Consider the following 27,336-nt stretch of genomic DNA (forward strand, 5'->3'; position numbering starts at 1 on the left):
TAATGCTTAAAAAAATGTTTACAGCTTATCTTATTTGCAGACCCCTATCATTTTTTCAACAGTTTCTGTCTAGTCATCTGTTAGGTCTCTCTGATTGCTTGTTTGATAGCTGCAAGTTAAGCATAGCTACACTGCAGGCCGCAGGTCACACAAACAGCTCCTGAAAAGGTATGCTTCCGTGATCTGACACCATTAGCTAAAATCTTTTTCAGATTCCCCTTGAGAGACAGACTGGCCCAGAAAGCTGCCCTATAATTCACATTACTTGATGTTGACAGCATGTGCGGGCATAACAACCTACAGACTGAGGAGCTGTGAAACTGCTCACTAGCACGTGACAAAACCAGAGTCACTCTTCAGAGAGAGGTGAATACCACTTCTACACGTTGACAACAAATGTAGATTGCTTAATATTTCATTATAGATCTAAACATTTAATGTGCTTCCTCTTTGAAATGTCACTGCACATCTAGGTATGGCTGGCATTATTTTCTACATGCTGCTGCTTTGTAAAAAGGTAACTTCTTCCCTCTTACCACAGACAGGTCTGTCACCTGTGGTGTGACTTCTCCTGGTATTGTTGCCCCCAGGACCTGAAAAAAAAAAGAAAAGGTATTAGTGATGACTACTACCACATTAATGTTGTTGAATGGTCTGCAAGAGGGTGGAATGTAACACCTTTTGAAATGAAACATTTAATTTACTGCAGTGTACTGAGGCATCTTTTGCTAATGGATTATCCTGAAATGAGGTACTCTGATGAGTGAGTGAGAAACAGCTTGAAACCTTCCAGAAGTGACAGCCGTGCTCTGCAGCAGCAAGTTGTAGCAAAGGGCTGGAAAGTGTGATGTGCAGAATGGCAGCAGATATCCCGCTCACAGTAGGCTTCTGAGAAGAGGCAGGGTCAGGCACTTCCTGGGGTTGCTGGAAGGCGCACAGACTTGCTGAAGTCTCTCTATACAAAAGGAGTTCTGATTTTAGCCAGAGAGAGGTAGGTGTAGTAATGCACTCAGACTTTTTAATTCAATTCCTGTGTGCACCATAATTAGGTATTAATCCCAGAAGCCTAGAAAACAAATGACATGTTGATAGCTACTTGAAAACAAGTATCTCACATTGTAATTCTTAATATGGCCACTGAGCTTCAGGCAAGAAGTATTTTATCCTTTCAAATGTATGATCCTAATTATAGCTTGCATTTTAACTGAGTTTTCCTTTCTCTATTTCCCTACCAAAAGATACTACCATTCAGTAAAAGAAAGTCCTTTACTAACCCTTACTCTTTATGTGAAGTGGAGTTACTTTACTTTAGGATAGGACCCAGGGGCCCTACTGATAGATTTTGGAAATATTTGCCCTAGGTGCTGTGCAAACAGAAAGCTCACTGATACTTTCAGAGGTATAACGTGGAGAAGAATAACCCAAATGCTTCATACGGAGAGTTACTGAGCCACAGTGAGTCATAGGTGCCGAGCATCTACTACCACCCTGTAGTGGGGTCCTCAGTAAACCCCACAGTATATGTCTACGTTTCTACATTCTGTTCTTTGTCTTTTCCACTTGGCAGTAGAAAGAGTTCCTTCGGACCCACCCAGCCTGGTAATATCAACTAAGAACCGCAGCCTTACATCATATAACAGATTTTTCTTTATATCCTTTGAAACATTCATTATGTTAGTTAATCCACTTTTCATCTTCTTCCTCTGGAACAGGCAAGATAAGGACGCACAGCTGGTTTGCTTCGCAAAAAAGGTGCTTTATTATCCAAATCTGGCAGCTTGTTTGTCTGCAGAATCAATACAAAACATTATTTTTTTAAAAGTTTCTGATCTTTGAAGACATAACTCCTAAATAAATACTAATTGCCAATATTATGTGCCACATACATTTTGCATTTGTAGGATCTTGTTTTAGTTAATTCTCAGGTGACAAGGAACATTTAGATAAGTACAAAACCAAGAAAGACATAGGGATTTTTTTTTGCTTATAAAACGTGTGTGTGTGTGTGTGTGTGTGTACTTTTTTCCATAGGAAAAAAAGATGGACAGTTTACCAGAACATAATACAAAGCCAGCTATAGAATAGCTATGGTATTTTGCCCATTGAATCTGTGCCTGAGTTAAGCCAGTGGACTATTTGCCATTGTCTCCTATAGTTTTTGGATCAGGGTCATGGAGTTTGGTCCAAACCCATTGAAGTGACTGAATTCCTTAACAGAAAACAAAGTATTCACACGAACTGCTTGCTTTCCCTTTAGCAGCTACCACGCTTTCAAAAGCCCAGCGTTTTGAAAAGTCGTCACACCTGGCAGAGGTTTAGGGAACAGGATAAAATTATTGGGCTGAGGGGCAGAGGAATTTGTAGAAAACCACCCACTCAGGAGTCCTGTGCAGGAAGCTGCCATCCATTACTTGATGAAACACTCAGTTCCTTGGTGACGAGCTGGAGCAAAAGTGCTTTGCAGCATGACTCACTCTACACAGCCCAACAACCTTTATTTATTAAGTGTACTTAAATATTGATTTTGCTGGCTGGTGTGAAGAGAGTCAAAATTACCTATAGCTCCTGGAGAATGAAAAGAGGATGAAGACATTCATGTATGCAGAGCAGGGCCACATGCAGTTTTCAAAAGCACATGGAGCACCTTGGCCGCTGCCATTGTCTTTACCCTCTGGTCCCAGAGCTGAGACTTGGTGCAGGCATCTCACACACCAGGGCTGCTGCAGGAGCTGTACACGAGCATTTTCCTCTGCCCCAGGGGGGACTGCCTCTGAGGGGGACAAGCAAGATGGGAGTACTTTTTGTCTTTATTGTGTTCTCCTGGGAACTCAGGCAGTGGCCTCCATGTGTGTCCTGTAAGAAAAATGTCTGGAAAGTTACCTGGGTGGTTACAGACTCACAGAGTCACTCTTGGGCTGCTAAGTCTTGCTGCAGACAGGAGCTAACAGCTGCTTTCCATGGTGACAGCAAACTTTCCTCTCATCTCCATGGATAGTGTGAGGCAGCAGCTTTCTGCCTGATAACAGAACTGCATTTGGTTTAGGCTTCAGGTGAGAGGCGGCTTTTCTGTGCTCTGGCATTGCTGAAAACATACTGTCCTGATTTCGGCTGGGATAGAGTTAATTTTCTTCCTAGTAGCTGGTACAGTGCTGTGTTTTGGATTTAGGATGAGAATAATGTTGATAACACACCGATGTTTTAGTTGTTGCTAGGTAGTGCTCACACTAGTCAAGGACTTTTCAGTTTCCCATGCTCTACCGACTGAGAAGGCTGGAGGTGCACAGGAAGCTGGGAGGGGGCACAGCCAGGACAGCTGACCCAAACTGGCCAAAGGGACATTCCATACCATGTCACGTCATGCTCAGTACATAAACTGGGAGAAAGCTGGCCGGGGGGGCCACTGCTCGGGGACTGGCTGGGCATCGGTCAGCAGGTGGTAAACAATTGCATCGTGCATCACTTGCTTTGTATATTCTATTATTAGCAGTAGTATTAGTATTATTCCTACTATTTTATTTTATTTCAATTCTTAAACTGTTCTTATCTCAATCCACAAGTTTTCTTCCGATTCTCTCCCCAATCCCACCGGGGGTGGGGGGAGAGTGAGCGAGCAGCTGTGTGGTGCTCAGTTGCCGGCTGAGGTTAAACCACGACACATACCCACTCTGACAAACCAAGCTGTTTTATAACCACTGGAGTGACAATCATGCATGAGGCATGCTTGGAGATGGTCATACTTATAGCGATGCTCAGTATGGTCCACAGTGCCTGTTGAGGAGATATTTGAGGGCCACAAGATATCCCTGTGTGATGGAGGATGCTTAAAGCAGAGTAACATATAGTTCATTTGCTCTTAGGCAGCCAGGAAAGCAGGCAACAATGTGCTGGGCCCTGGTGATGTAGATATGTATAATGAAGTTGTGCCATATGTTCCTTTCAGATTATTATTTTCCTTGTGATGGCTTAATTTAATATGGTCGTCATAACGTAGAATATCCCTAACATACTGATATTCTTAGCAGATATTTCTAGCAGACTAAAAGGTCGTAAAATTGTCCATGAAAGTAGTCAGAGTCTGTCCTTACTCAGCTAAAATATCCATATAAATTTCAATGAACATTCTGTTTCTTGGTGAGGAACATGAAAAAAGACCACCTATTTATATTTAACCTAATAACCATCCTTTCTGCCACTAAAAGAACTGAACCTGAAACTGTTTCAAAATTTTCCTCATTTTTTCTGATTCATCATTATTTAAATAATAATAATAAAAACACTTAATACTTACTCAAAAGCATATATTTAAAATCCTGTCTGCTTAAGGGATTACACTAAAATGTCACTTCTAAAAAAAGACATATCTAATTTCACCATTGTCTCTCTGAAATGTTAAGTATGTAGAGTAGAATTAATGCTTATGTTGATGTACAGATTATCTGTCTTGTCATTCAGTTTGATATTTTTCATAGACTATTTCAAACTCTAGAATGACAGATAAATTGCAGTTGCAACTGATTTTTGAATTTTCTATCAAGAAAAAGTAAATAGAGGGGTTAAACCACCTCAGGAGCTATCTAACTCTAATTTCAAAACATTTTTAAAGGTTTTTTTTTCATAGGCATATATTTGTATTTTGAGGAGGGAGCAAACTCTACAGCATGTAGTGAAAATGTGAGTCATTTGTTAACATGTAAGACTTGAAAAGTAATGGCTTTTTTTTACAGAAAGAGCATAATGCCCTCTCAAACTCCACAGAGGGCCTTCACATGCCTCATATCTATGCAGAAAAGCTTCTCCCTGATTTAATGCTTGAACGACAGCATTTGCATTTTCCCTCTCAGGAAATACTGTGTTAGTGCTCAGGACAAGAGTCTTGGCACTGCACACTATGCACACTATTGCACTATAGGCAAAGAAAGTCCCCAGCTCTCTGCGGTTTGGGTGGGAGAATTTCCTACTCGAAATGTGTTCTCCTGAAGTCATTCCCAAAGACCAAACTTATGTAAATAAAGTATTGCACCAAGTTCTTCCACCTCCACTTGCCTATAGATGAAGTAAATTTCCAACTTCCAGAGCTCAATCTTTTCCCACCCTTCATATTTCTAGATTTGCTGATGACCATTTTTTCTGTATTTAGCCATGTAAAACAAAAGTTAAGCACACAAAGGCAACAGGATCCCAACACCTTATTTCCATTGGTACTCCATATGATCTCATTTCAGTGACTGGGAGCAGTCAGCATGGATTTATCAAGAACAAGCTGTGCCTGACCCAGCCGGTGGCCTTCCATGGTAAAATGACTGATTTGTGATTGAGGGAAGAGCAGTGGTTGTCATTTGCATGGATTTTAGCAAGGATTTTGACACAGGCTCCCACAGTTTTTTTATGCCCAGGTTGGGACATTGTGGTCTGGATGGGTAGGCAACCAGATGGGTAAAAGCCTGGTTGGATGACAAGGCTCAGTGGGTCATGGTTCCTGGTCGGACCCTACCTGGATGCTTGTGGTAAGTGGGGTATCACAGGTCTGTCCTGGGACCTGTCCTGTTTAATGTCTTTATCAGTGACGTGGAAGAGGTGGAGGAGTGCACTCTCATCAAGTTTGCAGATGACACCAAGTTGGGGGGACAAGTCAATATACTGAGGGGTAGGGCTGCCATTCAGAGGGATTGAAACAGGCTGGAGGAACGGGACAACAGGAACCTTATGAAATTCAAAAGGACTCATGCCAAGTTCTGCACCTGTGAAGGAAGAAGCCCCTGCAGTGACATAGGCTGGGGGCTGCCTGTCTGGGGAATAGCTCTGCAGAAAGGACGTCGGGGCCTGGGGACAGCGAGCTGCACAGCAGCCAGCAGCATGACCTGGCAGCAATGATGGGCAACAGCCTCCTGGGCTGCATTGACAGGAGCAGAGCCAGTATATGGAAGCAAGTGATCGTCCTCCTCTCATCAGCACTTGTGGATACCACATCCAGTTTTGGGCCCTCTGGTCTAAGAAAGACATCAACAAAGGGCAGTTGGTCCAGCAGAAGTCACCAAGTTGGTCAGGGGCTGGAGCACTTGTCCTGTGCAAGGAGGCCAAGGGCTTATTTAGCCTGGTGAAAAGATGGCTTGTAGGGGGGGACGATAACTCAATAGCAGCCACGCAGTACCTATGGGGAGGTGACAGAAGACTGAGATGAGCTCTTCTCAGTGATTCTTGGCGGGAGCATGAGACACAGTGGTCATTAGTTGAAACAATAGATGTTATAAGGAAAGCTGTTTCCCCATGAGGACAGTCAGGCAGTGGCACACGCTGCCCAGAGATGTTGTGCATCTCCATCTTTGGAGGTTTTCAAGGCCAGATGAGATAAAACCCTGAGCCTGCCTTGGGCAAGAGGCTGGACTACAGACCTCCTGAGGTCCCTTCCCACCTGAATTATCCTGTGGTCCTAAGATAGCTTCTGATAATGAACAGTCTGTGACCATACGATTTGTTTCTATATAGCTTCTGTATTAGTTAGGAGTGATGGATAAAACTTGCTGCTCACAGGTTATTTGTTGGAAGCGGACTGCAACTTCTGATATCTGTGTTGCCAGAGAGCTCCAGGATACAGGGTGATCTGGACTTAGGAAGCGTCTAATCACCCAAAGAGTCAGATTTTGGAATAAATTTCCCAATGTAGTTGTAGGGGGAAAACTGCTGAAATAGTTTTAAAATGGAGGTTGATAAATTTATGAACAGGATTATGTGATACAATTGCCAGCAATGGCAGGGACAGAATTCAGTGACCTAGGAGCTTGTGCAAGCTTACATCTTTTGTTTTGACAAATGCAAGGCAAAGCTCCTCATCTTCAAGAATAAATAAATGGAAAATTAAACATGGTAAATATTGTAAATATTTCATTGACACTTCATACTGTGAAATTGAAAGCAATCTTTTGCACAGTTCAAAGTTATTAGAGTTTGTAGCTGTAAGGCTTGATAACCATGATAACAAATGGTATTTATATTCTAGTGCAAAATGGGTATCAGAACCAAAATGCACAAATATGGACAAACTTAATTAAGCTGTGATTGGTTTATTCATATCACAGCAGCTGAAGGCTACATGATAAACAGCTACAAAGCGGGTGCAGCATATATCATTGGCTTGATTATTAAAAATTGGCATTTTATTCAATTCCAAATTAAAAAAAGGAGATTTTATACAAATTCAGAGAAAGTCAGTCATGCTATAATTGTATTGTATATAACAAAACCCTAAAGTAATTGCGTAGTTCCAGTTTGTCATGATAAATCAAGCCTGAATCTGAGCACAGGAAGATCTAAAAAGAGTCAAAATGTTCTCCATGATGCACGGGGTCAGGATATAACGTAGAGAGGGTCAAATTTAGAATGATAACACTTATATTTTTATAGCCAAGTCAGTGAAACTTTGTATAGCAGTTTCAGCGGAAGGAAAGGCATGTTTCCGCAGTAGCATACTGTACAAAGGCAGCATTTTTCTATTGAGATACCTACCAAAGATCTTACTGGAGCCAGGGGAACCACAGCCAAAGTTGTGTTTATATCTCCTTCGGTTTTAATAAAGCAGCAGTCCACAACCCTAACAGGCATATTCATACTTACTGTGAGGTTATATGGAATGCCACTGACCTCCTGCAGCAGGTTTGGGTACGGTCCTGAGTGCTCACGAGAAGGGGCGAGCCCTGAAACCTGGAAGCAGGAGGGAAGAGCTCCATGTCTTGCTGCTGCTGGTGCCACTGAAAGAGCGTGCAGGGAGGCAAGCCCCCAAGGCATGGTTGGTCTGCTTCTCAGCAGAAGTGCAGTCGGATGCGATAGGGCTATTATGGGCAAATCCTGGAGGGGTAAGGTACAATTTTGTTTTCGCTGCACAGCACCATAAAGCAAATAAATAGTGCTTAGCCTATAATGAAACTCGACAAAATTCAGTTCAGCGATATCAGGGTTGATTCCTGTAAACTGGCATTGCTATTTCCACATACCTCCAAAAAGCTGCCCAGCGTAATGTACAAAGCAACTGCACGATTTCAGAGTTAAAACAGCTACAAGAGTTATTAACCAGCAGAATCACAACTAGAACATAGATGGTAACTTAGAAATACATGACAGAAATATCATATTGGGAAAATGAGCAGAGAAACAAATTTGAAAGGGAATAACGTCAGTTAATGTCATGACTGAAAATCCCTTACAAGTTCCCATGCTCTAAGTTCACATTGTTTTTCTTAAAGAAAATAAAAGATTGGTTTTGAGTTTTGTGTGTACGGTGCCAGTGCCTTGTGCAGGGTATACTGCCTGGTAGGCATTTGATCAGTGTCAATGCTATTAAGAAAGCAAGGGCTTGTTTCAGTCATCTAAACAGGGATACGTGGCGCCATGTGAGACACGGAGTCCGCAGCAGCCGGGCCAGAATGGGGAAGATCTCCCTGAAGTCCTGCAGAACACCTGACAGCATTGGGCAAAAATGTGGGATATGCTAGAATGCCTTCAGTGGCAATAGATGTCTATCCTCAGGCAGTGTAAACCGAATCCTAAATGTATGTGTTTTACAGGGAAAAAGGATACAGCATGGTTATAAAAGTCATGATTATTTCTGAGGATTTTTCCAACGGGGATCTGGGAAAGGAACTTTTTCATCTAGTGACACGACCAGGCATTGCAAATATTGATCAAGGAAAAATTTATTTACAGAGATTTTTCAAATACAAACATAAAATAGCACATATTATATATATATTTTTTACAAAAATGAATACTGAAATAATAAACATGGTACAGCACAATACAACATCAATGAGCTAAATGTAACAGCAACATAAATCTATGTCTGGAAGAAGTTTCCTGTTAGTCGTACATAACCAACAGAGCTCTACAGTACCGTGAGTGGAATTTCCAATGGACAGAAAAACGTCCATTTACTGCACTTCATAAAAGTACTATAGGGATAGGCTACATATGCCAAGTAATTATGTTGCATTTTTGTAATAATGCTGAAAACACAGAGGCTTAATAAAAGTTATATAGGGCTGAATAAGCAGTGGCTAAATGTTTGAGGAAGAAAAATGTGTAGAGAATATACAAAATACTGATAAAGTGGCTTATTGGTCCTTTTATTAAGTTTAATGTATAGATTAAAAAGTGTTGCAACACTGAATTTTAAACCACCAGAGAGAAGTAAAAAAAAAGGAAAAGAAAGAAGAATCGCACCAAAAAAAGTTTCCTCTCTACTCATTTTGTGCCATGGTCAACATCTGTGCGTGCGTGTGTGCTTTCGGGAGCGCCGTGCCAAGGGGCTGCCAGGCGCTACCCCAGCCCCCCGGCACCGCCGTCCCCTTACCAGCCTCTCAATTAATTGGTGCACGCAGAATTTCACCATTTGCCAAAGCGGAGTTTTCCTTGCTTATATTTTTGGGGAGCAGACCACGGGTGGGCTGGGGTGAGAAAGCCCGTCCCTGCCCAGCCCAGCCAAGTGGCTTTGTGCCACCATTCACCTCCCTGCCCTCCCAGGGGCCACCTGCTGTCCCACACCACGCCCGCCGCAGAGAGAAAGCACTTAAAAATTTCTTGTTCATCATCGTTATCCAGAAGACGTTGGCAAGCCCCTCAGGCGTCTGGCAGCGCCCGCGCCCCGGGGCCGGCTCAGTAGGGGTACTGCTTCTGCTTCTTGCCCGAGAAGCAGGCCAGCCAGGTGCACACCAGCATGGCTGCCGCCGCGCCCCCGCCCGTGCAGTAGTAGGCCCAGCCGATGTGGCAGGTCCCTGCAAGGGAAACAGAGCAACATGGCACAGCGTTAGCCGGGAGAGGAAGCGCTGCCACCACCTTCCTTTCCGCCCGCCCAGGAAAAAGCACTTTTCTAGGTTTCTGCCCACTTGTACATCCACCTCAGACAGGGAATGCAGGGCATAATTTAATGTTTAAAAGCAATTTAAACAAACTGTTTAAATGACTTTTCTTAATTTTCTATAGCGGGAAAACGCCACATGAGAGCTGAAGCAGAGGCTGCTGGCACCCTGAGCGCGCCAGCCATGAGGCGGGCGTCCCTCTGCCCGCCCAGCCCAGGGGGTGCTTGTGGCACCGCTCTCCACAGCGGCTGCAGGAGGAAGAGGGTTTTTCCCACCCTTCTCTTTCTTCTTCTCCTCCAGGCAGCATCTGAGGACATTGTGATTATTTTTGACTGAGATCTTGAGGGTTTGCACGTAACATGGGCCAGGGCCTGCTCCCTTCAGAAAGAGCTGGGTGGGTCCACCTCTGCTATCTCAGCAACAGGGCTTAAAACTGGACCCGGCTGCAAGCTGCTGGGTGACTGTAGCCCAGGACATGGCTGCAGGGAGCCCGTTCATGTTCCCCTCTCACAGGCATCAATCCTGACCAGGAGGCTCCTGGTGGCAAAGGATGATGGTGTCGGGGGTCCACCTGCATGGGGGCTGCTGTGGGAATGGAGTCCACAAATACAAAAATAGAGAAATTTCCCTATGCCCACCCAAGGTCACAACTCACTGCTTAAAACTTCACTGATCTTTTGTCTAATGTGTTTAATAGTGTCACAATATGGCCTTGAATACATTTAATGGCCGCAGTATCTTTATACAGCCAAACTCATCACCAGCGAATAGTGTTGGGGAACCCCATGGTGGACTGTAAAGTGATTGCTCCCTTTCCAGGCACCATGGTGCCTGCAGTAGGGGAGGAGATCAGGAAAACAGCAGCTGCAGCAGGGAGGAAGTCTCCTCACAGAGATCTCCGAAAGCAAGGAGACGGCTGCTGTTACTCCTCAGGATTTCAGCCCATCTCAAAAGTAATTTTCACTTGGACTGCATCATCTTGGTCATTTTGATCTTGAGTGCTTGGGACTCATTACAGCTGAGGTTCTCCATGTGTTGCTGTCTTGGGTGATATCGCCCTGCTTTGAGCAGTGGGTGCTCGCAGTAATGCACAAGCACCAATACACCACTTTGTTCCCACTCCCTGGAAAAAGCAGCAGAAACCATTCTCCCCTCCAGAGAACAGAAGGTAACAACAGAGTTTCCCTCTGGAAAGACAGAGCTGAAACAGGTGGCATGTCCATACTCTGTACTAATGGCATCCTTGAGGGCCAGGCTTCCGGTTCAGGCAATTATCAACTTGGCTAATCCTGCCTTAGGCACAAGACACACAAGATGTCTGTACATCTCAACATGTCCAAAGCATTAGCATGCCTCAAGGCAGACAGCACATCCATGACTGTCTGCAGGATATTGTCAGGCCAGCTTTGTAAAGAGACGTTAGCGGGAGGCAACACTTACACTCTTGGCCACTCTGAAGATCTCAGGTTGACATCACAGCAGGAAGCATAGTACTTGTTTCATTTTTTCTTCAAAACCCTCAAAACTTTTTATTTAAAAAAATATCAAGTGAAACAAAGATCCTGACGTGACCAGAGGACTTGAGGAGCTGTGGCCTTGGCTTGAGCTCATTAGCCTCTCTCCTTAATGTGCTGGAGCAGACAGAGAGGTTTACTTGGTTTTGTAATCTGGTTATGCTCTGTAGATCAACACCATTCTTGGCTTCCTTACAGAAGACCACACAGAGGGTCTGACTTCGTAAAGAGAAGACCATCAGAAACCACAGAGAGCCGCCAAGCACCTGGCAATGTCACTGATGCTGATCCTTGCCCAATCGCAGGGCAGTCCCTGGAGAGACCTGTCTCTGGACCATCTATTGCTTTGCCTGTGTACAGACACTGTCGATAGCTTCTGCTGGGAACTTCAAAACCAGACTTCAGCATACACCAGATGTCTAAATCCATTGGATTGCTTTGAAAATGATCACTTTTATACCAGGGTGGGGTGTGCTAAAGCATTTCGTGTGATAAGATGGACTCCATCTGATAGGTCTTTTTAAATTGCTAAGTATTCCTAAAACTGCTAGAGAATTGTAGTTGCAGCTTGAAAAAGTAAATCTTTCTCATCATGATGCTTCCAGGTAGAGAAAATAAATGTCAAAATGCTACTTTAAAAAGAGTTTAAAGAATCACCTGATCGCACTGCCCAAAGCTGTGACCTAAGTGGGATAGAATGAAGTAAATTTGAACTTCTGCATGGTGTGATTTCAACTTTTGTGCCTTGGTAGTGGGAGAGGGGGAGAGTGTACCTGATACATACTAAGAAGAAAGAACTGTTAAATCAGTGTCAGAGATGCACTCAACAGATACAACACGCACATTCAGTCTTGGCTGGAGAGAATAATGTGTATTTCTCCATAGCATGCTCCATTTACCCTAAGGACCACTGCCCTAGTTAATTCTCTGAGGCGTGGTGGGCAACCTCTTGATCTAACAAATGCAACATAGCTCACAAGTGTGAGCTGGGTCAAGATGAACAAATGAAAGAATGAGACAGTGCAGGAGAACGGATGAAAGGGCCAGGAGCCTGACCTTAGAGCAATAATAACACAGCAATAAACCTGGCCATTATTTCCAGCCTGTGTCAGGAGCAATGGAAGGCCTCGGACAAAATAGCTTGATCTGTACTTGGATGATGCTGAGCAGAACAGCGTTTCAAGCTTTTGTGCTGAAGAAGAGCCTGCAGCGGGGAAGGTGTCTGAGGGTATAGGACTTAGCTATACTTTTCATTGTAAGCATAGGTAAGTCCTCAGTCCACAGCTAAGTATAGCTATAAGGTCAGAGAGAATCCATCTCAAAGGTACCTGTTGAAATGAATGGTTGCCCACACTGCATAGCCATGTGTCAAAAGGAAACAACGCTACCCCTGTAGCAATATAATCTTATATTGCACAAGAAAAAAAAAATACTTTTTAGTTAATGTTTCTGCTCTGGTGTTCTCATTTTACTACATGTATGAGCTATTTAAATCCATTGCACCCTAAAGAAAGATTGTTGATTGTCAATAATTGGGTAATTTATTTGCAGTTTAAATTGTAAAATTTCTTCTGCTTCACTTTGATATTAAACACTTAACTTAAAAGGAACATGAAGCTTTATAAAAAGCAGGGTTGATGAGTAATTAAAAGTAACACCAAATGAAAAGAAATACACCTATAGAAATGTTATATGTTAGAGAAGATGATAGACTTTGCTTTCTAGCTTTATATTTTTATATTATAATAATGGGTACCATAGAAGGACCCTTTCTCATGTTCAAATTTTATTGCAGTGACATCAGTGCAACTAGTCATGTATCCAGAGATAAGCAAATGGTTAAGGGCTTTGCAGAACTGGGGCTTAAATTCAACTATCAAATAGATCAATTTGCCTTCATGGAGCCCATCATATTAAACATTAGAAATGTTGCATTGAAGTTTCCCATTTTTTTAAATGTTAATACTCTAAAACAAAGAGCAAGACCACCTGATTACTTGATAGAATTAAAACAATTAGTGAAACCACGCCAATTTTCACACACACACACAGAGACACAAAAGCTGTTGTTTTCCTCAAGGATGCACAGGAAAACACACATACAGGTAGAAGTGTGCCGGTCCGCTGGGGGCGTGGAGATGCGTGCAGGAATGTGTATGTGTTCTTGCTCATAAGATGGGCTGGATCTGGTTTCACGCCAAAGTAAATTCCCCAGCAGCTGAAGTACTCTTCTAGCTGATAGAGATGACATGCATCACAGCAGCTTCCTTCTCTGCACAGAACTGGTGTTGCTTTTAACAAATCAGTCTTTACCTGACAGGTCAGTATGGAGGGAGAAGCTGTGGCTTCAGTGTTTTGTTAGTTCTGGATCCTTTTTTTTCTTTCATAAAGGAGAGCATAAATAATTGGAGCTCTTGGTTGCTCAGTGAAGCAGGACTGTCCAAGTTGGCTCAGGTAAATATGTAGCCAGCCATCAGGAACTCTGTTTTCATGTTTGTTTTACTGGGACTGGCAGCAAGAGAGTGTCAGGATGAACTCTGAAATCGTAGAATCACAGACCTTGCAGCTATAGGGCTGGATGGCCATTTTCCAAGCAAAAAAAAGAAAAAAACACTCCTCTCTTTTGTAAAAGAATTGAAAGAAATTGAAAGAAATTGAAAGAAATCCAGTCCCCGAGGATAAAGGACAAAAGCAAGGTGAGTGAGGACACTATCAAAAGAAGATTCAGCAGAAAAGAGTCCCATAGAACATAAGACAATATTTGCTAAATCGAAAGGAATCAAAGAATGTGGAAGGGTAGTTTTGCAGTGATAGATGGGCTTATTAAAAAACACTTCCATGCCTTTTCCTGATTTCTAACGTGATCTTTAAGGCCATGATATGTGTCCCATAGCTCCCCTCCTCCTCTTCAATATATAAGACAAATAAAGATTAAGACAAATTCGGGAGTGAGTGAAATTTGGCAACAGAAAATCTGCCGATATTTGATCTACTGTGGAGTTGTGCCAGGATCCAGTTGTTGAAACAGAATTTTACCAGGATTTCTACTCATGATGTCTTATAAATAATTATCACATATAGTTATCAAGGTCCTGGAAATAACATATGTTTTTCATCTAAAATAACCAATAATTGACACTTATGAAAAAATATCCAGAATATGAAAGTGTCTTGGATGCAAGCCTGTTAATTGCAAGACTTAGTATCTTAAATATTTGTACCTTCTTTGCTGTTAAAGTTAAGACTATCCTGGGCTTGCAGCCTGGCGTATTTGGCAAACTCTAATCATTTAACCTTAATAATTTTCCTAGATGAAGGAAAAAAGGTTTCAGAATTAGCCCAGCTGAAGAATACAAATGATATACCTTCAGAAATAAAAACTACATTTCCTACTTGCAAAAAGTTGTGCAGGAACTCTAATTAACAGCTTCACATGAGAGTCCAGTAGTACAGGGAATGTGAATGCATGTAATCAATCAAGGTGTTGGAAAAGTAATCAGAGAAAAAAGTAAGGAGTGTGATGTTAAGGGATATACAGGGATTTGGAGATATGAAAGCCACAAATGAATGTAAACGATAATCAGCTGATTAATAAGAAGGGACAATTATTTTGAAACAAAGCCAAGATAAATTAAATAGCTGAAGATTTTTTTCTTTACACAGTTACAATGAAAAACCGTCATGTGAAATCAGCTACAAAAGCAGGAAGAGAAGTTAAAACTTGGAATGCATCCAGAAAGGATTAAAGTAGTTATGTGAAACAAAGAAAGAACACTATATAAGGTTAAAACTGCAGCAAAACAAATAGCTTGATACAAAATAATAAATTTAGTGAAGCTGGTTTCTTTGTTTGTGGCATGGATATGACTTTCTCAATGCATTTCTCTTTTTAAAAAAATATATGATTTCTCACGTATGCACAGATCAAGCTATTTAGGTTACTTATAATTGGTCAAAGAAGTTGTATGGGCATTTTGGTCTGTAATTAAATGCATAAAATCTCATAAAGTTCAGAAATGTAAAAAAGTGGAAAAAGAAGTGCCAACTTGGAATTCTTCAGTTCTACTGTATGTAGACACTCACTTATATGACCAAATCCTCCTTTCTTTTGGAGGATCACATAATTTTGTTTAATCAAATCTCAAATTTGCTGTAGGTGTGCATTTATCATGGAACAATGAAGAAGAAACCAATACCTTGTGTCCATTACAATGCTCAAATTCCCAAGAGCAAATAGTTTATGTCATGCTGAAGAGGAGCTCTCCCAGCCTCCTGGAAGAAGTCAGCAGAAAGCTCACCTACTGCAGGAAGTGAAATTAATTTCACCTCTCTTTGGACATCCACAGTGCAGAGATCCACACTGGACTAGTCCCCCAGACTCCCTCTGGAGACAACAAGGAGAAAAAGTCACTTATAAAAGTGTGTTGTATTTCATCCTAAGGTAGACATCTAAAGTGCAGCAGGTGAACCCTGCTCTAGTAGTACCCATTTTGCTCCCTTTAACTATGAAGGGATTCTAAACAACCAGTTTAGCTGCCCTTTTCAAGTAATAAAGAGCACCAGGTACCTGCTCCCAGGTGGTCTAAGTCCCTTTCTGGATGCTGCTGCTTATCTGCATTGACTGCAGAGGATCCTTGCATGACCATGTTCTAACTCTGGCAACACAGTTAAGTGCCTTATGTTAGACGGAACATATGTGGACCTTGATATAGTCACCGAAGGCTTACAAAGATTTAAGAATGGAAGTTATCCAGGTAACACTAAAGAGGAAATGTTTCTTGATGAAACACTTTCTTTACTAGCAAGTAGGCTGACTCATTCATTTATCTAAGAACTCAGCAGCTGCAGCTCAGGTATGCTCATAAAGATTGTGCTCAGCCCCAGTCGAAAAAAAAAATAAATGAACTGGTAAAATCTCTGACCTGTTTGCAGAGGATCTGCGAACAAAAAAACTGGCTTTGTCAGATGGATTGCATATAGACAAATACAGCTTTGAAGCCATTGCCTTTAATAGGATTCTAATAAATTGTCCTACCTTTTAAATCCTTTTCTTGATCGTTTTGGCACTGTATATCAACACTCAGCCAGATGCTGAAATGATGCCACCTAAAACCAATTAACTAGCTGACAAAGCTTTTTTTTATATTCACTGCTTTCTGTGGAGTTTTTATGTTGTTTTAGTAACTGCACTGTTTGCTTTTAAAGTGCTTTAAAGATCATTTACTCTAATATTTCTACAGCAAAAGGAATTATCAAGTCAACAGTTCTCTTCAAGATATTTCAGGCCCTCTAAAAGTGGCAAAGGGGAACCTTAATAATAATGATCTTTGGAAACAAATATCCCTCAAAAGAGAATTTTCTGAGAACTTTTGAGGGCAATTCAGCTGCTTGTTTAGTTCAGGATGCGAGCCAGCCTTTTAAGTTGCTCTCTAGACAGCCACTTCGTCCAGGAAAGCCCTTTCACAGTGGGTCACAGATGGATGGACCACCACAGAGATCAAGCAAAGGTGTGCGTTTGGAGCCATCTGCTTTGGTTGCTGCTGCAGCTGGGCCCCCAGACCTAGGATGTCTCTGTGTGTGACAGGTAGTGATGGAGCGTGACAGCCAGAGAACATGAAACAACTGGAGAGGATCTAAGAGGACTTGCAGAAGAAACAGGGCGGGAGGCTATTCCGAGCCTCGTAAGGATAGCATGAACTCAAACAAACACAGAATGCATTTCAGGCCAGCTGTGGCGGCAGCTGCCAGGTGGGTAGACAGGGCACAGCGTACCGATGGCCACACCTGAGCCATGCAGGCCCTTGGTGCCAGACCTGTGGTTTTCACTGCCTTTAATAGCAAAGCAAAGCATCATGAAACTCAAAGATGAGCCCTGAAGGTAGTTACATACAGCAAACACCAAGACGTGTTTGTAGGATGTTTCTTAGCACAAATGATCACCCAGCAGAATAAAAAAGTAGGTCCTAGGTAGGAAATGTATGACAAAAAGTAATCTTTCACAAAAAGGGGTAGGACATAAAAAATTCTGGAGCACTGATCATCCAGTCTGAGTCCTGACTGCCCAAACACACCATATTTCCTCAAAGGAAGACAAAAACTTTTTCCAAGTAGTTCAACTTAAAAATTGGAGTTTACCTTAAATTTAGTGTCTTCATTCTTTCAGGTTAATAAGGTAAGTACACAGTATCATTTCATACATCTGATGGCAGGGAAGTGGTAGCTGGAGGACAGATGACATTTCCTGAGGCACCTACAATGGCATGAGTCATCTACGTTTACATAAATGAGTCTTACTCCAGACAACCGTTTTGCTGTTTGGGCTGTTAGGTACTGGTCTTGTAGTGCTTTTTCACCAGATGCCAACTGAGGCTCGATTTTGAGAGTTAAACTGAGTACGCCCTGTCCTCTGCGGGACCTTCTGTGTGATTTAGATGTAGATGAGGCGCTTAGGGACATGGTTTAGTAGGCATGGTGGTGTTGGGTTGACAGTTGAACTCGATGATCTTAGAGGTCTTTTCCAACCTTAATGATTCTGATTCTATGATTTAGCTGCTTCCACACCAATCGCAACAGAAATGAGCACGCAATGACTAAGCAGTCTCTGCATGCACATCTAGGGAAATCAATGACCTAAAATGAAGTCTCATATTGATTTTAGACATTCAAAACCAATACTAATGTATTCACACATATACACTCACATTGCCTTTTAAAAAAGGCATGCAAGTTCAGAAGATTTTTTCACACAGTTTAAGTTTTGCAGAATGTGGAAGTTTTTGCAAATGTCTGATGCAGTCTTCGCTTTAATGCATACTCTCACCCTAATGCAGGGTCCCTCACTTTAATGAATTTCCTGCTAAAACCCTAATTTTTCAGCTGTTATACTTGTATGGTACACTTAGAAATGAAAACAAAATGGTAGTAGTGCCTCTAGCTCAGCAAAAGTGAATGTGTGCTATATGAGATGCTATAAAGATTCTTGCTTTTGGGAAATTACCTGCTAGTTCCTTTTGCAGACCACGGGATTGCGTAGATCTGACTCACTTTCACACCTTTCAGTCAGCAGCTCTGTACTGCTATGCCACGTCAGTGCTGTCCTGAATGAGCCCACAGGCAACTCCAGGGTGTAAATAATGCAGCATAACAACGGCTTGTGCGGTGACAAGAGATTAAGATGATTTTGATCCATCCTCAGACATTTGGTAAAAGTGAAAGGCAGTCCCTTTGAGCACTGCTAGTTTATAACTCCAGTTTCCACCTCAGGCATTAGCCTGGGCCAAATGCTAATTAGACTACGGGCTTTGACTTGGTCACTGGGCAAACAACTGCGCTAGTTTAAAACATAAGCATCTCTTTTTTCTTGCCCCCATTTATTGATATTACCCTAATTCTAGGAGTTACCACCCTAAAAACAGTGGCAGAAGACTGCTCCAGTTCATGGTCTGGTGTTCTGGTGGGAACTCTGCTCCATCCGTGATCTGAGATGGGATGCCGCAATATGGAGCGGGGCCCCAAGACCTCCATATGGATCCTGCTGACTGCAAGGGAGCTGGGAACCACAAGCAGGGGAACATGGCAGAGACCTGTCATGGCCTTTACCCCCCAACAAGATTTGCCAGAGGTCATTTGTCAAAGCCCTAATCTATCACTGTGCTTTTTTTCACGATGGCAAAAACAGATTGCTAGAGAAAAGCAGACAGCAGGCCCCTCTACAGGTGCACCAGTCTCTCTGTCTGTCTATTTATGGAGGTTGCTCCCCATCCTCATTAGCAAAACAGCTCATCTATTGAATGCAATTTAATCAACAAATGGGGTTGTCCTTGGCAGGGTATCTTCAGTTGAAGAATGACTCCTCTTTGTAGAGATCGAGTTGTACAAACACTGTCATTTGATTGAAAAGAATTAGCCCAATTAAATACATAAATGTTTAAGTAAACCCTTTGGACATAGTTCACTTAATAAAAAACAAATAAATATCCAATTTTAAAGAGAGCAGCAAACTGCTAGGCATTTCACAATGTCAGCTCAGGTTTTCTAGAAAAGAATACCCAAATTCACTTATATGTAAATTAAAGGCATGGTTATTTTTCCTGCAGCCTTTTTAAATATTGCTTTGGAATTTACACAGAAATGTGTGTGTTTGGCGGGGGCGGAGGGAGGGAGTCCCCTCTTCACAACGTGGGCTATCTCAGCACTATTTGGAGTGCCTATTAGTCTAATGCCTTTTCAGAGTGCCTGAAGACATGAAGAAGCACTTCTTATCTAGCATACCCACTAAGGATTAGGCATTTTTATGGGTTCTTAGCATTGCTACTTATTTATTCTATCTAGTTATGAGCATGTTACGGGGGGTGGGAGTATGTCTTGTTTTCATAAAGCAAAAATTTTCATTTAATTGCTAATTCTGGAATATTTCTGCTTAACATTACATTTCACGGTGCACAATTCAGCTGCTTCTCAAGTGAGTTCTTGCAGTCCCTCCTCTGCACTTGCCTCTTGTCTTTGTCATCCTCCTATAATGTAGATTGCAACTCCTGGATTATCTTTTCTACCTTCCTGGATTATCTTTTCTACCTCCAACCTGAGCCATTTTTTCACCTCACCTTTTGCAAGTCCAGAATGAATTTCACTCACCGCCGAACCTCCACCTTTGCTGTCTCTGTGCTTTGACTCTCCTTTCCTAACCACACGTACGTGTTCCCTGTGGCCCAAGCTGCAGCAATTGCTCTGCCATGCTCGAAGAGAAGGCTGAACGCTGTCTGCTGATCAGCGTGCCTTTGAACACCCTCTCCTTTGAGAGCAACCACATGCGCTGAATTAGGCTCTCAGCGTCATCCTCGCTAGCACCCACAGCAGCAGGAGGCTCAGGACCAGCACTGCCACCACCACCATTTCTCCCATCAGCAAACCAGTGCAGGGCTCACGGCAGCTCAGCTTTTCTGAGGGCAGATTTTGAATGCAGCATGTATATATGTGGTTCTTGAGACAACTCATTTCACAGACTCAGGAATAAAAAGCATATCATTGTGGCTTAATCAAATTAAATATTCAAATCAAAGCATTAATTACTTAATCTCACTAAGTCTCAAGACAAATTTAAGTCTTTGAAACATCATTTTTTGGCCTGTAGGCTGTAATGAGTAAGCCAGTCTCTAATGATTCAGAAAAGACTGGGGGGTTTGGCTTATCACCAACCAAGAGGTATTTATGAAAGACGATGAGCAGTGTGGTTATTAAATGGCCTTCGGACAGTACGTCTTCTTCACAGATGGCTTTGCTAACACAGGCACTGACATTAAGTAAAAAAATCCTAACGAAGCATTAAATTTCACTGCCAATGTATGTGGAAAAGAGGTGTTTCGTGGCAGAGCTGTCTGGTGGAAATCACTACAGCAAATTTCAGCTGTCATTATAATCTGTTAATTAATGTGTTAACATATGATTGCAGCAGATCGGCAAGACCAGCACTCCCATCAAGTCTAGGCATGCATAACACATGCCCTGCATGCTCCGGGTCCAGAAAATACAGTAAGAGCACATGCCTTCACGGTTAATGTAATATATCTCATGGTCCTTATGTGTACCTGGAAGGAAAGCTGTCAGCTGAAATCTTTCACATGGGTTTCTTCACTGACTTTAATGGCAGAGTGATTCAATTTATGCAAATATTTGACTCATGAGTCAAGACTGAGATGGCGAAGGTGGTCTCAGAGACTCTGCTCTGATTGTGGGCACGACTGTGTTTAAGGTCAGAGTTTGTAACTGCCTAAGTGCTGTCTTCAAGGAGCTCAGACTGGCATGACACCCACCTTCTCGTGGGTTTGCAGAGAAATAACATGAAAAGGTAACACTTTTCTGCACTCTGGGGAGAGCAATGACTGAAGCCTGGGAACGAGAAGGCTGTCAGGAGACACAAGCAGGAACCGCAGAGCCGAGCTGCTCACATGCTTGGCATGAAAGAGCAACATTCTGTGCACAGGCATCAGTGTGCACCAGCAAGGGTATCAATAGCACAGAAGGATATTAGAGTTCAGAATAACAACGTAAACCTTCTAGAGCACGTTACACATCCCCTGGGCAACACCATTAGTAGCTGCTGATAACAACATCAGTGGCAGTGGTAGAGATGGGTGCTGATATTCATAATACGAATTTCTGGTCCATGCCAGATCAAACGCACTCCAAAACACCACAGGAATGGTGTAAAGGAGGGTGACCTGGAGCATCTCTGCCAAAGCAATATTTTTTTACCTTTCAACCTCAATTCATTTGCATATCTTCACAAGAAACATCTCTGAGATGGAAACAAAACTCCTTACTCCTGAAGCCTGACAGAAATATCAGTGTAAAATTAAAAGATAATGCAGCAGGTTTGTGTTTAACCCTAGGAGACCATTTGGTCCACTGTTTTTTGCACTGGGATTACTGCCAGGCTACCACAAACCCTGCACACGCAGCTATGGAAAGGGTTTCTAACACTAACCATAAGGTTTAGCTCACAGGGTCTGGAAATGAGGAGCTGCATGTGCCCACGCTTGGGAGTGGCAGTTCCCAAGCCTGCAGAGGGTCAGGGTGCTCAGTCCCTCCTGCTCCTTCAGGAGGATCCCAGACCCACTTCCTCAAGTGACACAGGATCAAAGAGCACTTATAGAGTAGGGTATCAGCAGCTGCATCGACCCTTCTAGCTAAACGAGGACCTGGATATGCACACAAACATCAGATCCTGATTATCCACATTGCTTAATCCTTAGCTCCCTGCCGGGCCCTTGTTTTCTATCAGCCCGACGAGCTCTCTAGAGTTGGCTCACCTCATACTGTGTGGCTGTGAGCCTGGCTTGGCTGTATCCCTAGCTCTCGTTCAGCACTCAGTGCAGACATCACCAGTGCAGACCAGTGGCTTATTTGGGAAAATGCTGATATAGGGAGCAAGTGCTATTTACCAGCTTCCCAAGGATGTGAGTAACCAAAACCATACTCTTTAGGCTTGGGTTAGAAGGCCATAAACATGCCAGACTTCAAAGGCAGCTGATTGCACTCATTGTGAATTACCCTCACCTGTGCTGTGATGCCTCTGCCTACCCTGTCAAGATCTCCAGGAGTGTTAGCTCCTGATTGCAAGACTATTAAATCTGATGTCTTAAATATATACATACGTACATTCCTTCATTTTCTTTTATAATGTCCTTCTGGAAAATATTTCCAGCAGATCTAGCTGAAATCCCCTGCCTTAGCACCATATCAGAATGATGCAATATGAATACCCTACCACACACAGCTGGGTTGCTTCTCCAAGCCTGTGCTCATGTCCTCGTTTACTTTTATAGACAATATATAGAAGAGTCTAATGCAGCTGAGATGCTCTGATGATGACTCACCCAGTTCAAACTGGTTGGAAAGGTTACCACAGGTTTGTCTGACTTCTTCACTGTCCCAGCCAAGAGGATAGAGAGCACAACCAGAGCCAATCAACAAACCTATGGAGAGAAAAGAAAATAGTTTATACAAACAATTGCCATTAGCTTAAACACAGGCTGCCACTTGAGAATCAAAGTGTCAAACTGCCACTTGGGAATCTCAGAGAAAAAAAAATCTCTTCTTCTCCTTAAACCAGTAGAAAATCATTTGGACTACTGCATTCTGCTACGCTGTTTTACAGCTGGAAGCAGCCTTGGCAGTTCAGCACCAGAAGCCATCCTCAGCTTCTGGAGCTTCTACCTGAGAGCTTTTGACTCCCCTTCTACTCTGCAGAACTGCTACATATGCTGTTTGGAAAACTCAACACGGGGTTAAATAGAAGCTGTGTTAATCACAGCATTTACAAGTTGATTGCTTCTGATTAATTAAAACAACAATCAACCACGGTCTATCAAGGTTCTAGCAGGAAAAGTAAACTGACAGTTGTGCTAATCTGTTGTCATTTTCCTTTGTTTTTCACCCTTTCAAAAGCCAGGAAAGAATGGTTTCATGTCACCTGATCAATTCATGCCACAGGTACGCACTCCACAAAGTTTTCTTAAATCATTTCAGCTAAAACAACCGAGCTCTTGAGCCATTTACTTATTATCATGCTTGGCTTAACATTCACAACATGCTTTGCTTCTCCAGCCCTCATGCTGCCCCAAACAGATGTGCTTTGGCTAAGCCTTTCCCTTCACAAGATCTTGCTGGGAATCACCCAATGGGCCATGATTATTTTGCAGAAGTGGCATTTTTATCATATTGCATTCTCAGCTGTCACTGCAGCAGCTGCCAAAAAGCGGGTGTAGCTGGCAAAGCTTCTTAGATGGACAACCCAGAGAGAACATTTCAATGTATGCTACAGCATTTAAATGTTATCTCCTTTGTGTCAGATCTTATTTGCAAGACTGGAAATGAATCACTATGTAGATAACGGGCTGGGCTCGCCTGGCACTTTGCAGGCTCTAAAGGCAAGCAAATCCTCAAAAAGTTTGCAGTGTGGGTTTGCAGTAGTGCCTTTTACCTTTTAGGTAGCGCACAGGACTGGGACAAAGTTTCAGGCCCTACATGTGTCACTGGCTGACTTTGGGCAAGTCCCTTTACCTCATACCACCTCACTTTTCCTCTCTTGACAATAAGCACAACGTGCTCCCTGGCAAAGCACTTCTGCTGTCGTGTTCCTAGTGCAGCAAGCCCTGGGTGCAGTGACAAAGGCACTGTGGAGGTCACAGCAGACTAACAGGAGTCCTGAGAGCAATTCTGACTCAGGGCCTGGAGCTAGCTGTGCATTTCTACTGTCTCCATCCTCAAGACACCTAAGCTTCTCATATTTCTGATGCTCCTGTAAGACACAGAAATCACCTTATTGTGTTCTTGACTTGCTCAAAGACACACCTGAACAAGATACTGAAGTCCAGAAGTGGTATCCCATCTTTCTCTTAGCATCTTAGCTGTTAGCAAAGTAGGTCAGCAACTCCTTTGCTGCTCCTCCAAGCACATCTGCCCCTGTTTAGTGCCCAATATTAGCTCCTTAGATCTTCCTCCACTAAGTTCAAATTTCTTCTTGCTACTCAAGTCTATTTCTTCCTTTCCTTGTTGAGCAGTCACTGCCTGCTCCTCTCTCCATATCTACATCACATAATGGAAAAGAAATCCCTGAGGCAGCCCCCTCTCAGTTGCTGCATTCACCCAACAGCTGTAAAGGGAGAAAAGCAATTAAAGACACGTGAATGCTAGGTATTTTCAGAACTTTGCCTGACCTGGATATGGTTGCTTCTAATGTCCTCGCTAATGGCTTTCACACTATCATCTGACTTTTTTCCCCAGGGCTGCAGAGCCGACAGCCAGCTGGTAGAATCCATGTAAATGAGAATTGCTTCTAATTAAATTCTCAGAAAAGATGTTTCTCAGACAAGAGAACTTAGGCCAAAACTGGGTCTACATTTGTTAAAGACAGCTTAAGACTCCTTGAAAAAAAGACTGATTTTCACTTGAATTGTTAAAGCAAGAAGGGCACTGTGAAGCGCTGACAGCACGGCTGATGTGCTAGGAATGGGCAGGACCCAATGGGACAAGGAGGAACATCACCACTGATGATGAGAATGGCTGGGGAAGGGAGGAAGAGCACCTAGATGCCAGAGATAGATAGCCTCACAGACTAGTGGACGGTGGTAGCCCTTGCCAGTCCTGTTGTGGTTCTGACCCCTTCCCACACTGGCTGTGATGCCCATGACCTGCCTGGTGCCAGCCCAGGCAGACCACAGCTCAGCAGCTGCTCTGGCCAAAAATGAACCACCCTGGCAGGGCTGGTTTCAGTCAACTTGTGTCCTTGCACAGACTCTCTGGGACACCTCGCAAATGCTCAGAGGACTCCATTGCGAGTGGCAGGACATAGGAGGGAAGGCAGGCTTGCAGCCACCTGCATTGGACCAGCTGAAACAGCAGCCAGCCCTTCCTCACAAATAGGTCCTGGGAAAGCCTCCTGCCCAATTCTTCCAGGAGAACACAACAGCAGCACTGCAGGCAAGTGAAAGGACTATTAGCATAACAATGCTGCCCCTCCAAACCCAGAACAAGCTCTTACTCAGCACTTGCCAATTACTCTCCTCAGGTGGCAAGAGTGTCTAGTGCCCATTGCATTCACAGAGGGCTGTTTGTTTTCAGCTCCCTTTAGGTTTTGTTGCAGTAACAGGTTGTTGTTTGGGTTTTTTCCCACGAATATTGCTCACAGCACTTTCCACTGCCACCGTCCAAACACAGCTCATCCTCTTCCAAACACCGTGTACCTGTTCACACTTTCTGCCTCCAATGCTACACCGGATACAGTGGCTACAAGCCTTGGCAACTTATTTCCTTCCTTAGCCAGACCTCTTAATCCCCCTATCACACCCTCTTTCCCATTTCTGTACATCCATCTCTGTAAGTCCAAAGACCAGTTTCGGTCAAAATAAATTCTGGGGGTCGGGCTATGTCACTTACCCTGCATTTATAAAATACCTGTCACAAATGTGCCTTGACCTGGATTAAGCCTCAGCCTCTAACTTTGGACTAAATTGCAATTATTATTGATGAAGAAGAATAATTACTATTAAAAATAATTCTAGATTTCCTTGTTTCTTTCACAAAGCCACAAGTTCTACAGAGTAAATACCTTCAAACATAAGGCTTGCTTAGGCAAAGACATAATGTCTAGTTCTGCTCTCTGATCAACTCATGTAAATCTAGAGAAATTAAATTGGGGGACAGATGAGAACATCCTGGGAGAGTAGAATCGGGACCTTCCTTACGCAAAAATCCTGGTGATGATACAGTCAAAAATTCATTAGCAACCCAATATACTGTAATGTTAAATTGCTCCAAAGGAGCAACTGCCTCAATCATACATGGATGCTTGCCCTTAAAGCCAGTCCATGCTGTCTAATAACCAGCTCACGGCACCCACCGCTGAGCCTCGCCATTAGCTGTGCCTCCCAGAAACCAATAAATCCAATAAGGGCGAACTAGTGTGCTATGTCAGAAAACCTCCCTACCCCAGCGACAGCTGGCTCTCCAGTTGGGTATGGGCTTTAGCAGTGCTGAGTTTCATTTATGGAGTACCAGCCATCAAGCACTGCAGCTTCTTTTCTGCTTGCAGCCTGCACTGACTGTGACGATGAGATCAAACGGGAAACTGCCGCCTAATGCCAGTGCCGCCGCATGGCCCTGAAGCACCAAGCAGCAGCATGTTTATGTGTGAAGGACAAGGTATAAAGCCAGAGGCAAGCTCACATGTTTCATTTAGTGAACACAAAACCTGCCGGAGACCAAAGGTGCTGCCAGGAGCACAGAGCTACATTCCCATCTGGCAAAAAGGCTTATGCCTGTAAATACCAATTTTGTCACAGGTACCAACTGGCCACAAGTCTTAAAGCTGTTGTTTTGACATCTCCTTTGATAACAGTGGTTTTCAACTGTTTTTAATTCACCTTCAAATGTTTCCCTGTAGTGGTGTGTATGCGCCTGTTGTGGATTTAGGTCTATTGACAAAACAGTTGTGTTCCACAGTACTTCTTGCAGGCAAGGTGTGGGCCAACCTTAGGGATTTACTTTCAGTGTAAGAATTCCACAAAGACTTAGAGCCTGCTAGTCAGTAAGAAAAAATTTCACAAGTTTTGCTTTATGCCCTGAGGCATGTATATATGTGTGAGTGTGTGTGTGTAATGTCCCATTGCTTTATGACTTCAACAGGGCTGATACTGCCTCGGTCTGCATGGGCAGTGAAGTTGGTAACTGGCATTTCAGCTCCTTTATTTTATGCACTAAAAGAGTGAAGTGTGCCTCAAAGCCCATGGCGTTAATAGGACTTGGACAAAAGCCCCTCAGCCCCTTCTTTCCCTTCTAATCAATCCACCCCTGCTTGTAAGCAACTAAATGTGTGGAGCAGACCCTGCAAAAGCAAAAAGACTGCATACTATTACTGCTAATAATTCATGCATGCTCACAGCCAATTTGTTTAATCACAGAGAATGTAGAACCTGCTG

General features: G+C 43.0%; 1 protein-coding gene across 1 annotated transcript in view; it reads right to left on the minus strand.

Moving 5' to 3' along the window:
- Positions 1–8,659: 8,659 nt before the first annotated feature.
- Positions 8,660–27,336, minus strand: part of LHFP (lipoma HMGIC fusion partner) — a 141,075-nt gene continuing 122,398 nt past the window's right edge. The window contains exons 2-3 of the mRNA XM_009319931.1: positions 22,735–22,833; positions 8,660–9,761 (exon numbers count right to left, since the gene is read on the minus strand). Coding sequence (XP_009318206.1) covers positions 9,643–9,761; positions 22,735–22,833 — 218 coding nt within the window. The 3' untranslated portion in view covers positions 8,660–9,642. The remainder of the gene's footprint in view (positions 9,762–22,734; positions 22,834–27,336) is intronic.

This window comes from Pygoscelis adeliae, unplaced genomic scaffold (assembly GCF_000699105.1).
Source record: "Pygoscelis adeliae isolate BGI_AS28 unplaced genomic scaffold, ASM69910v1 Scaffold32, whole genome shotgun sequence".
NCBI lineage: Eukaryota > Metazoa > Chordata > Aves > Sphenisciformes > Spheniscidae > Pygoscelis > Pygoscelis adeliae.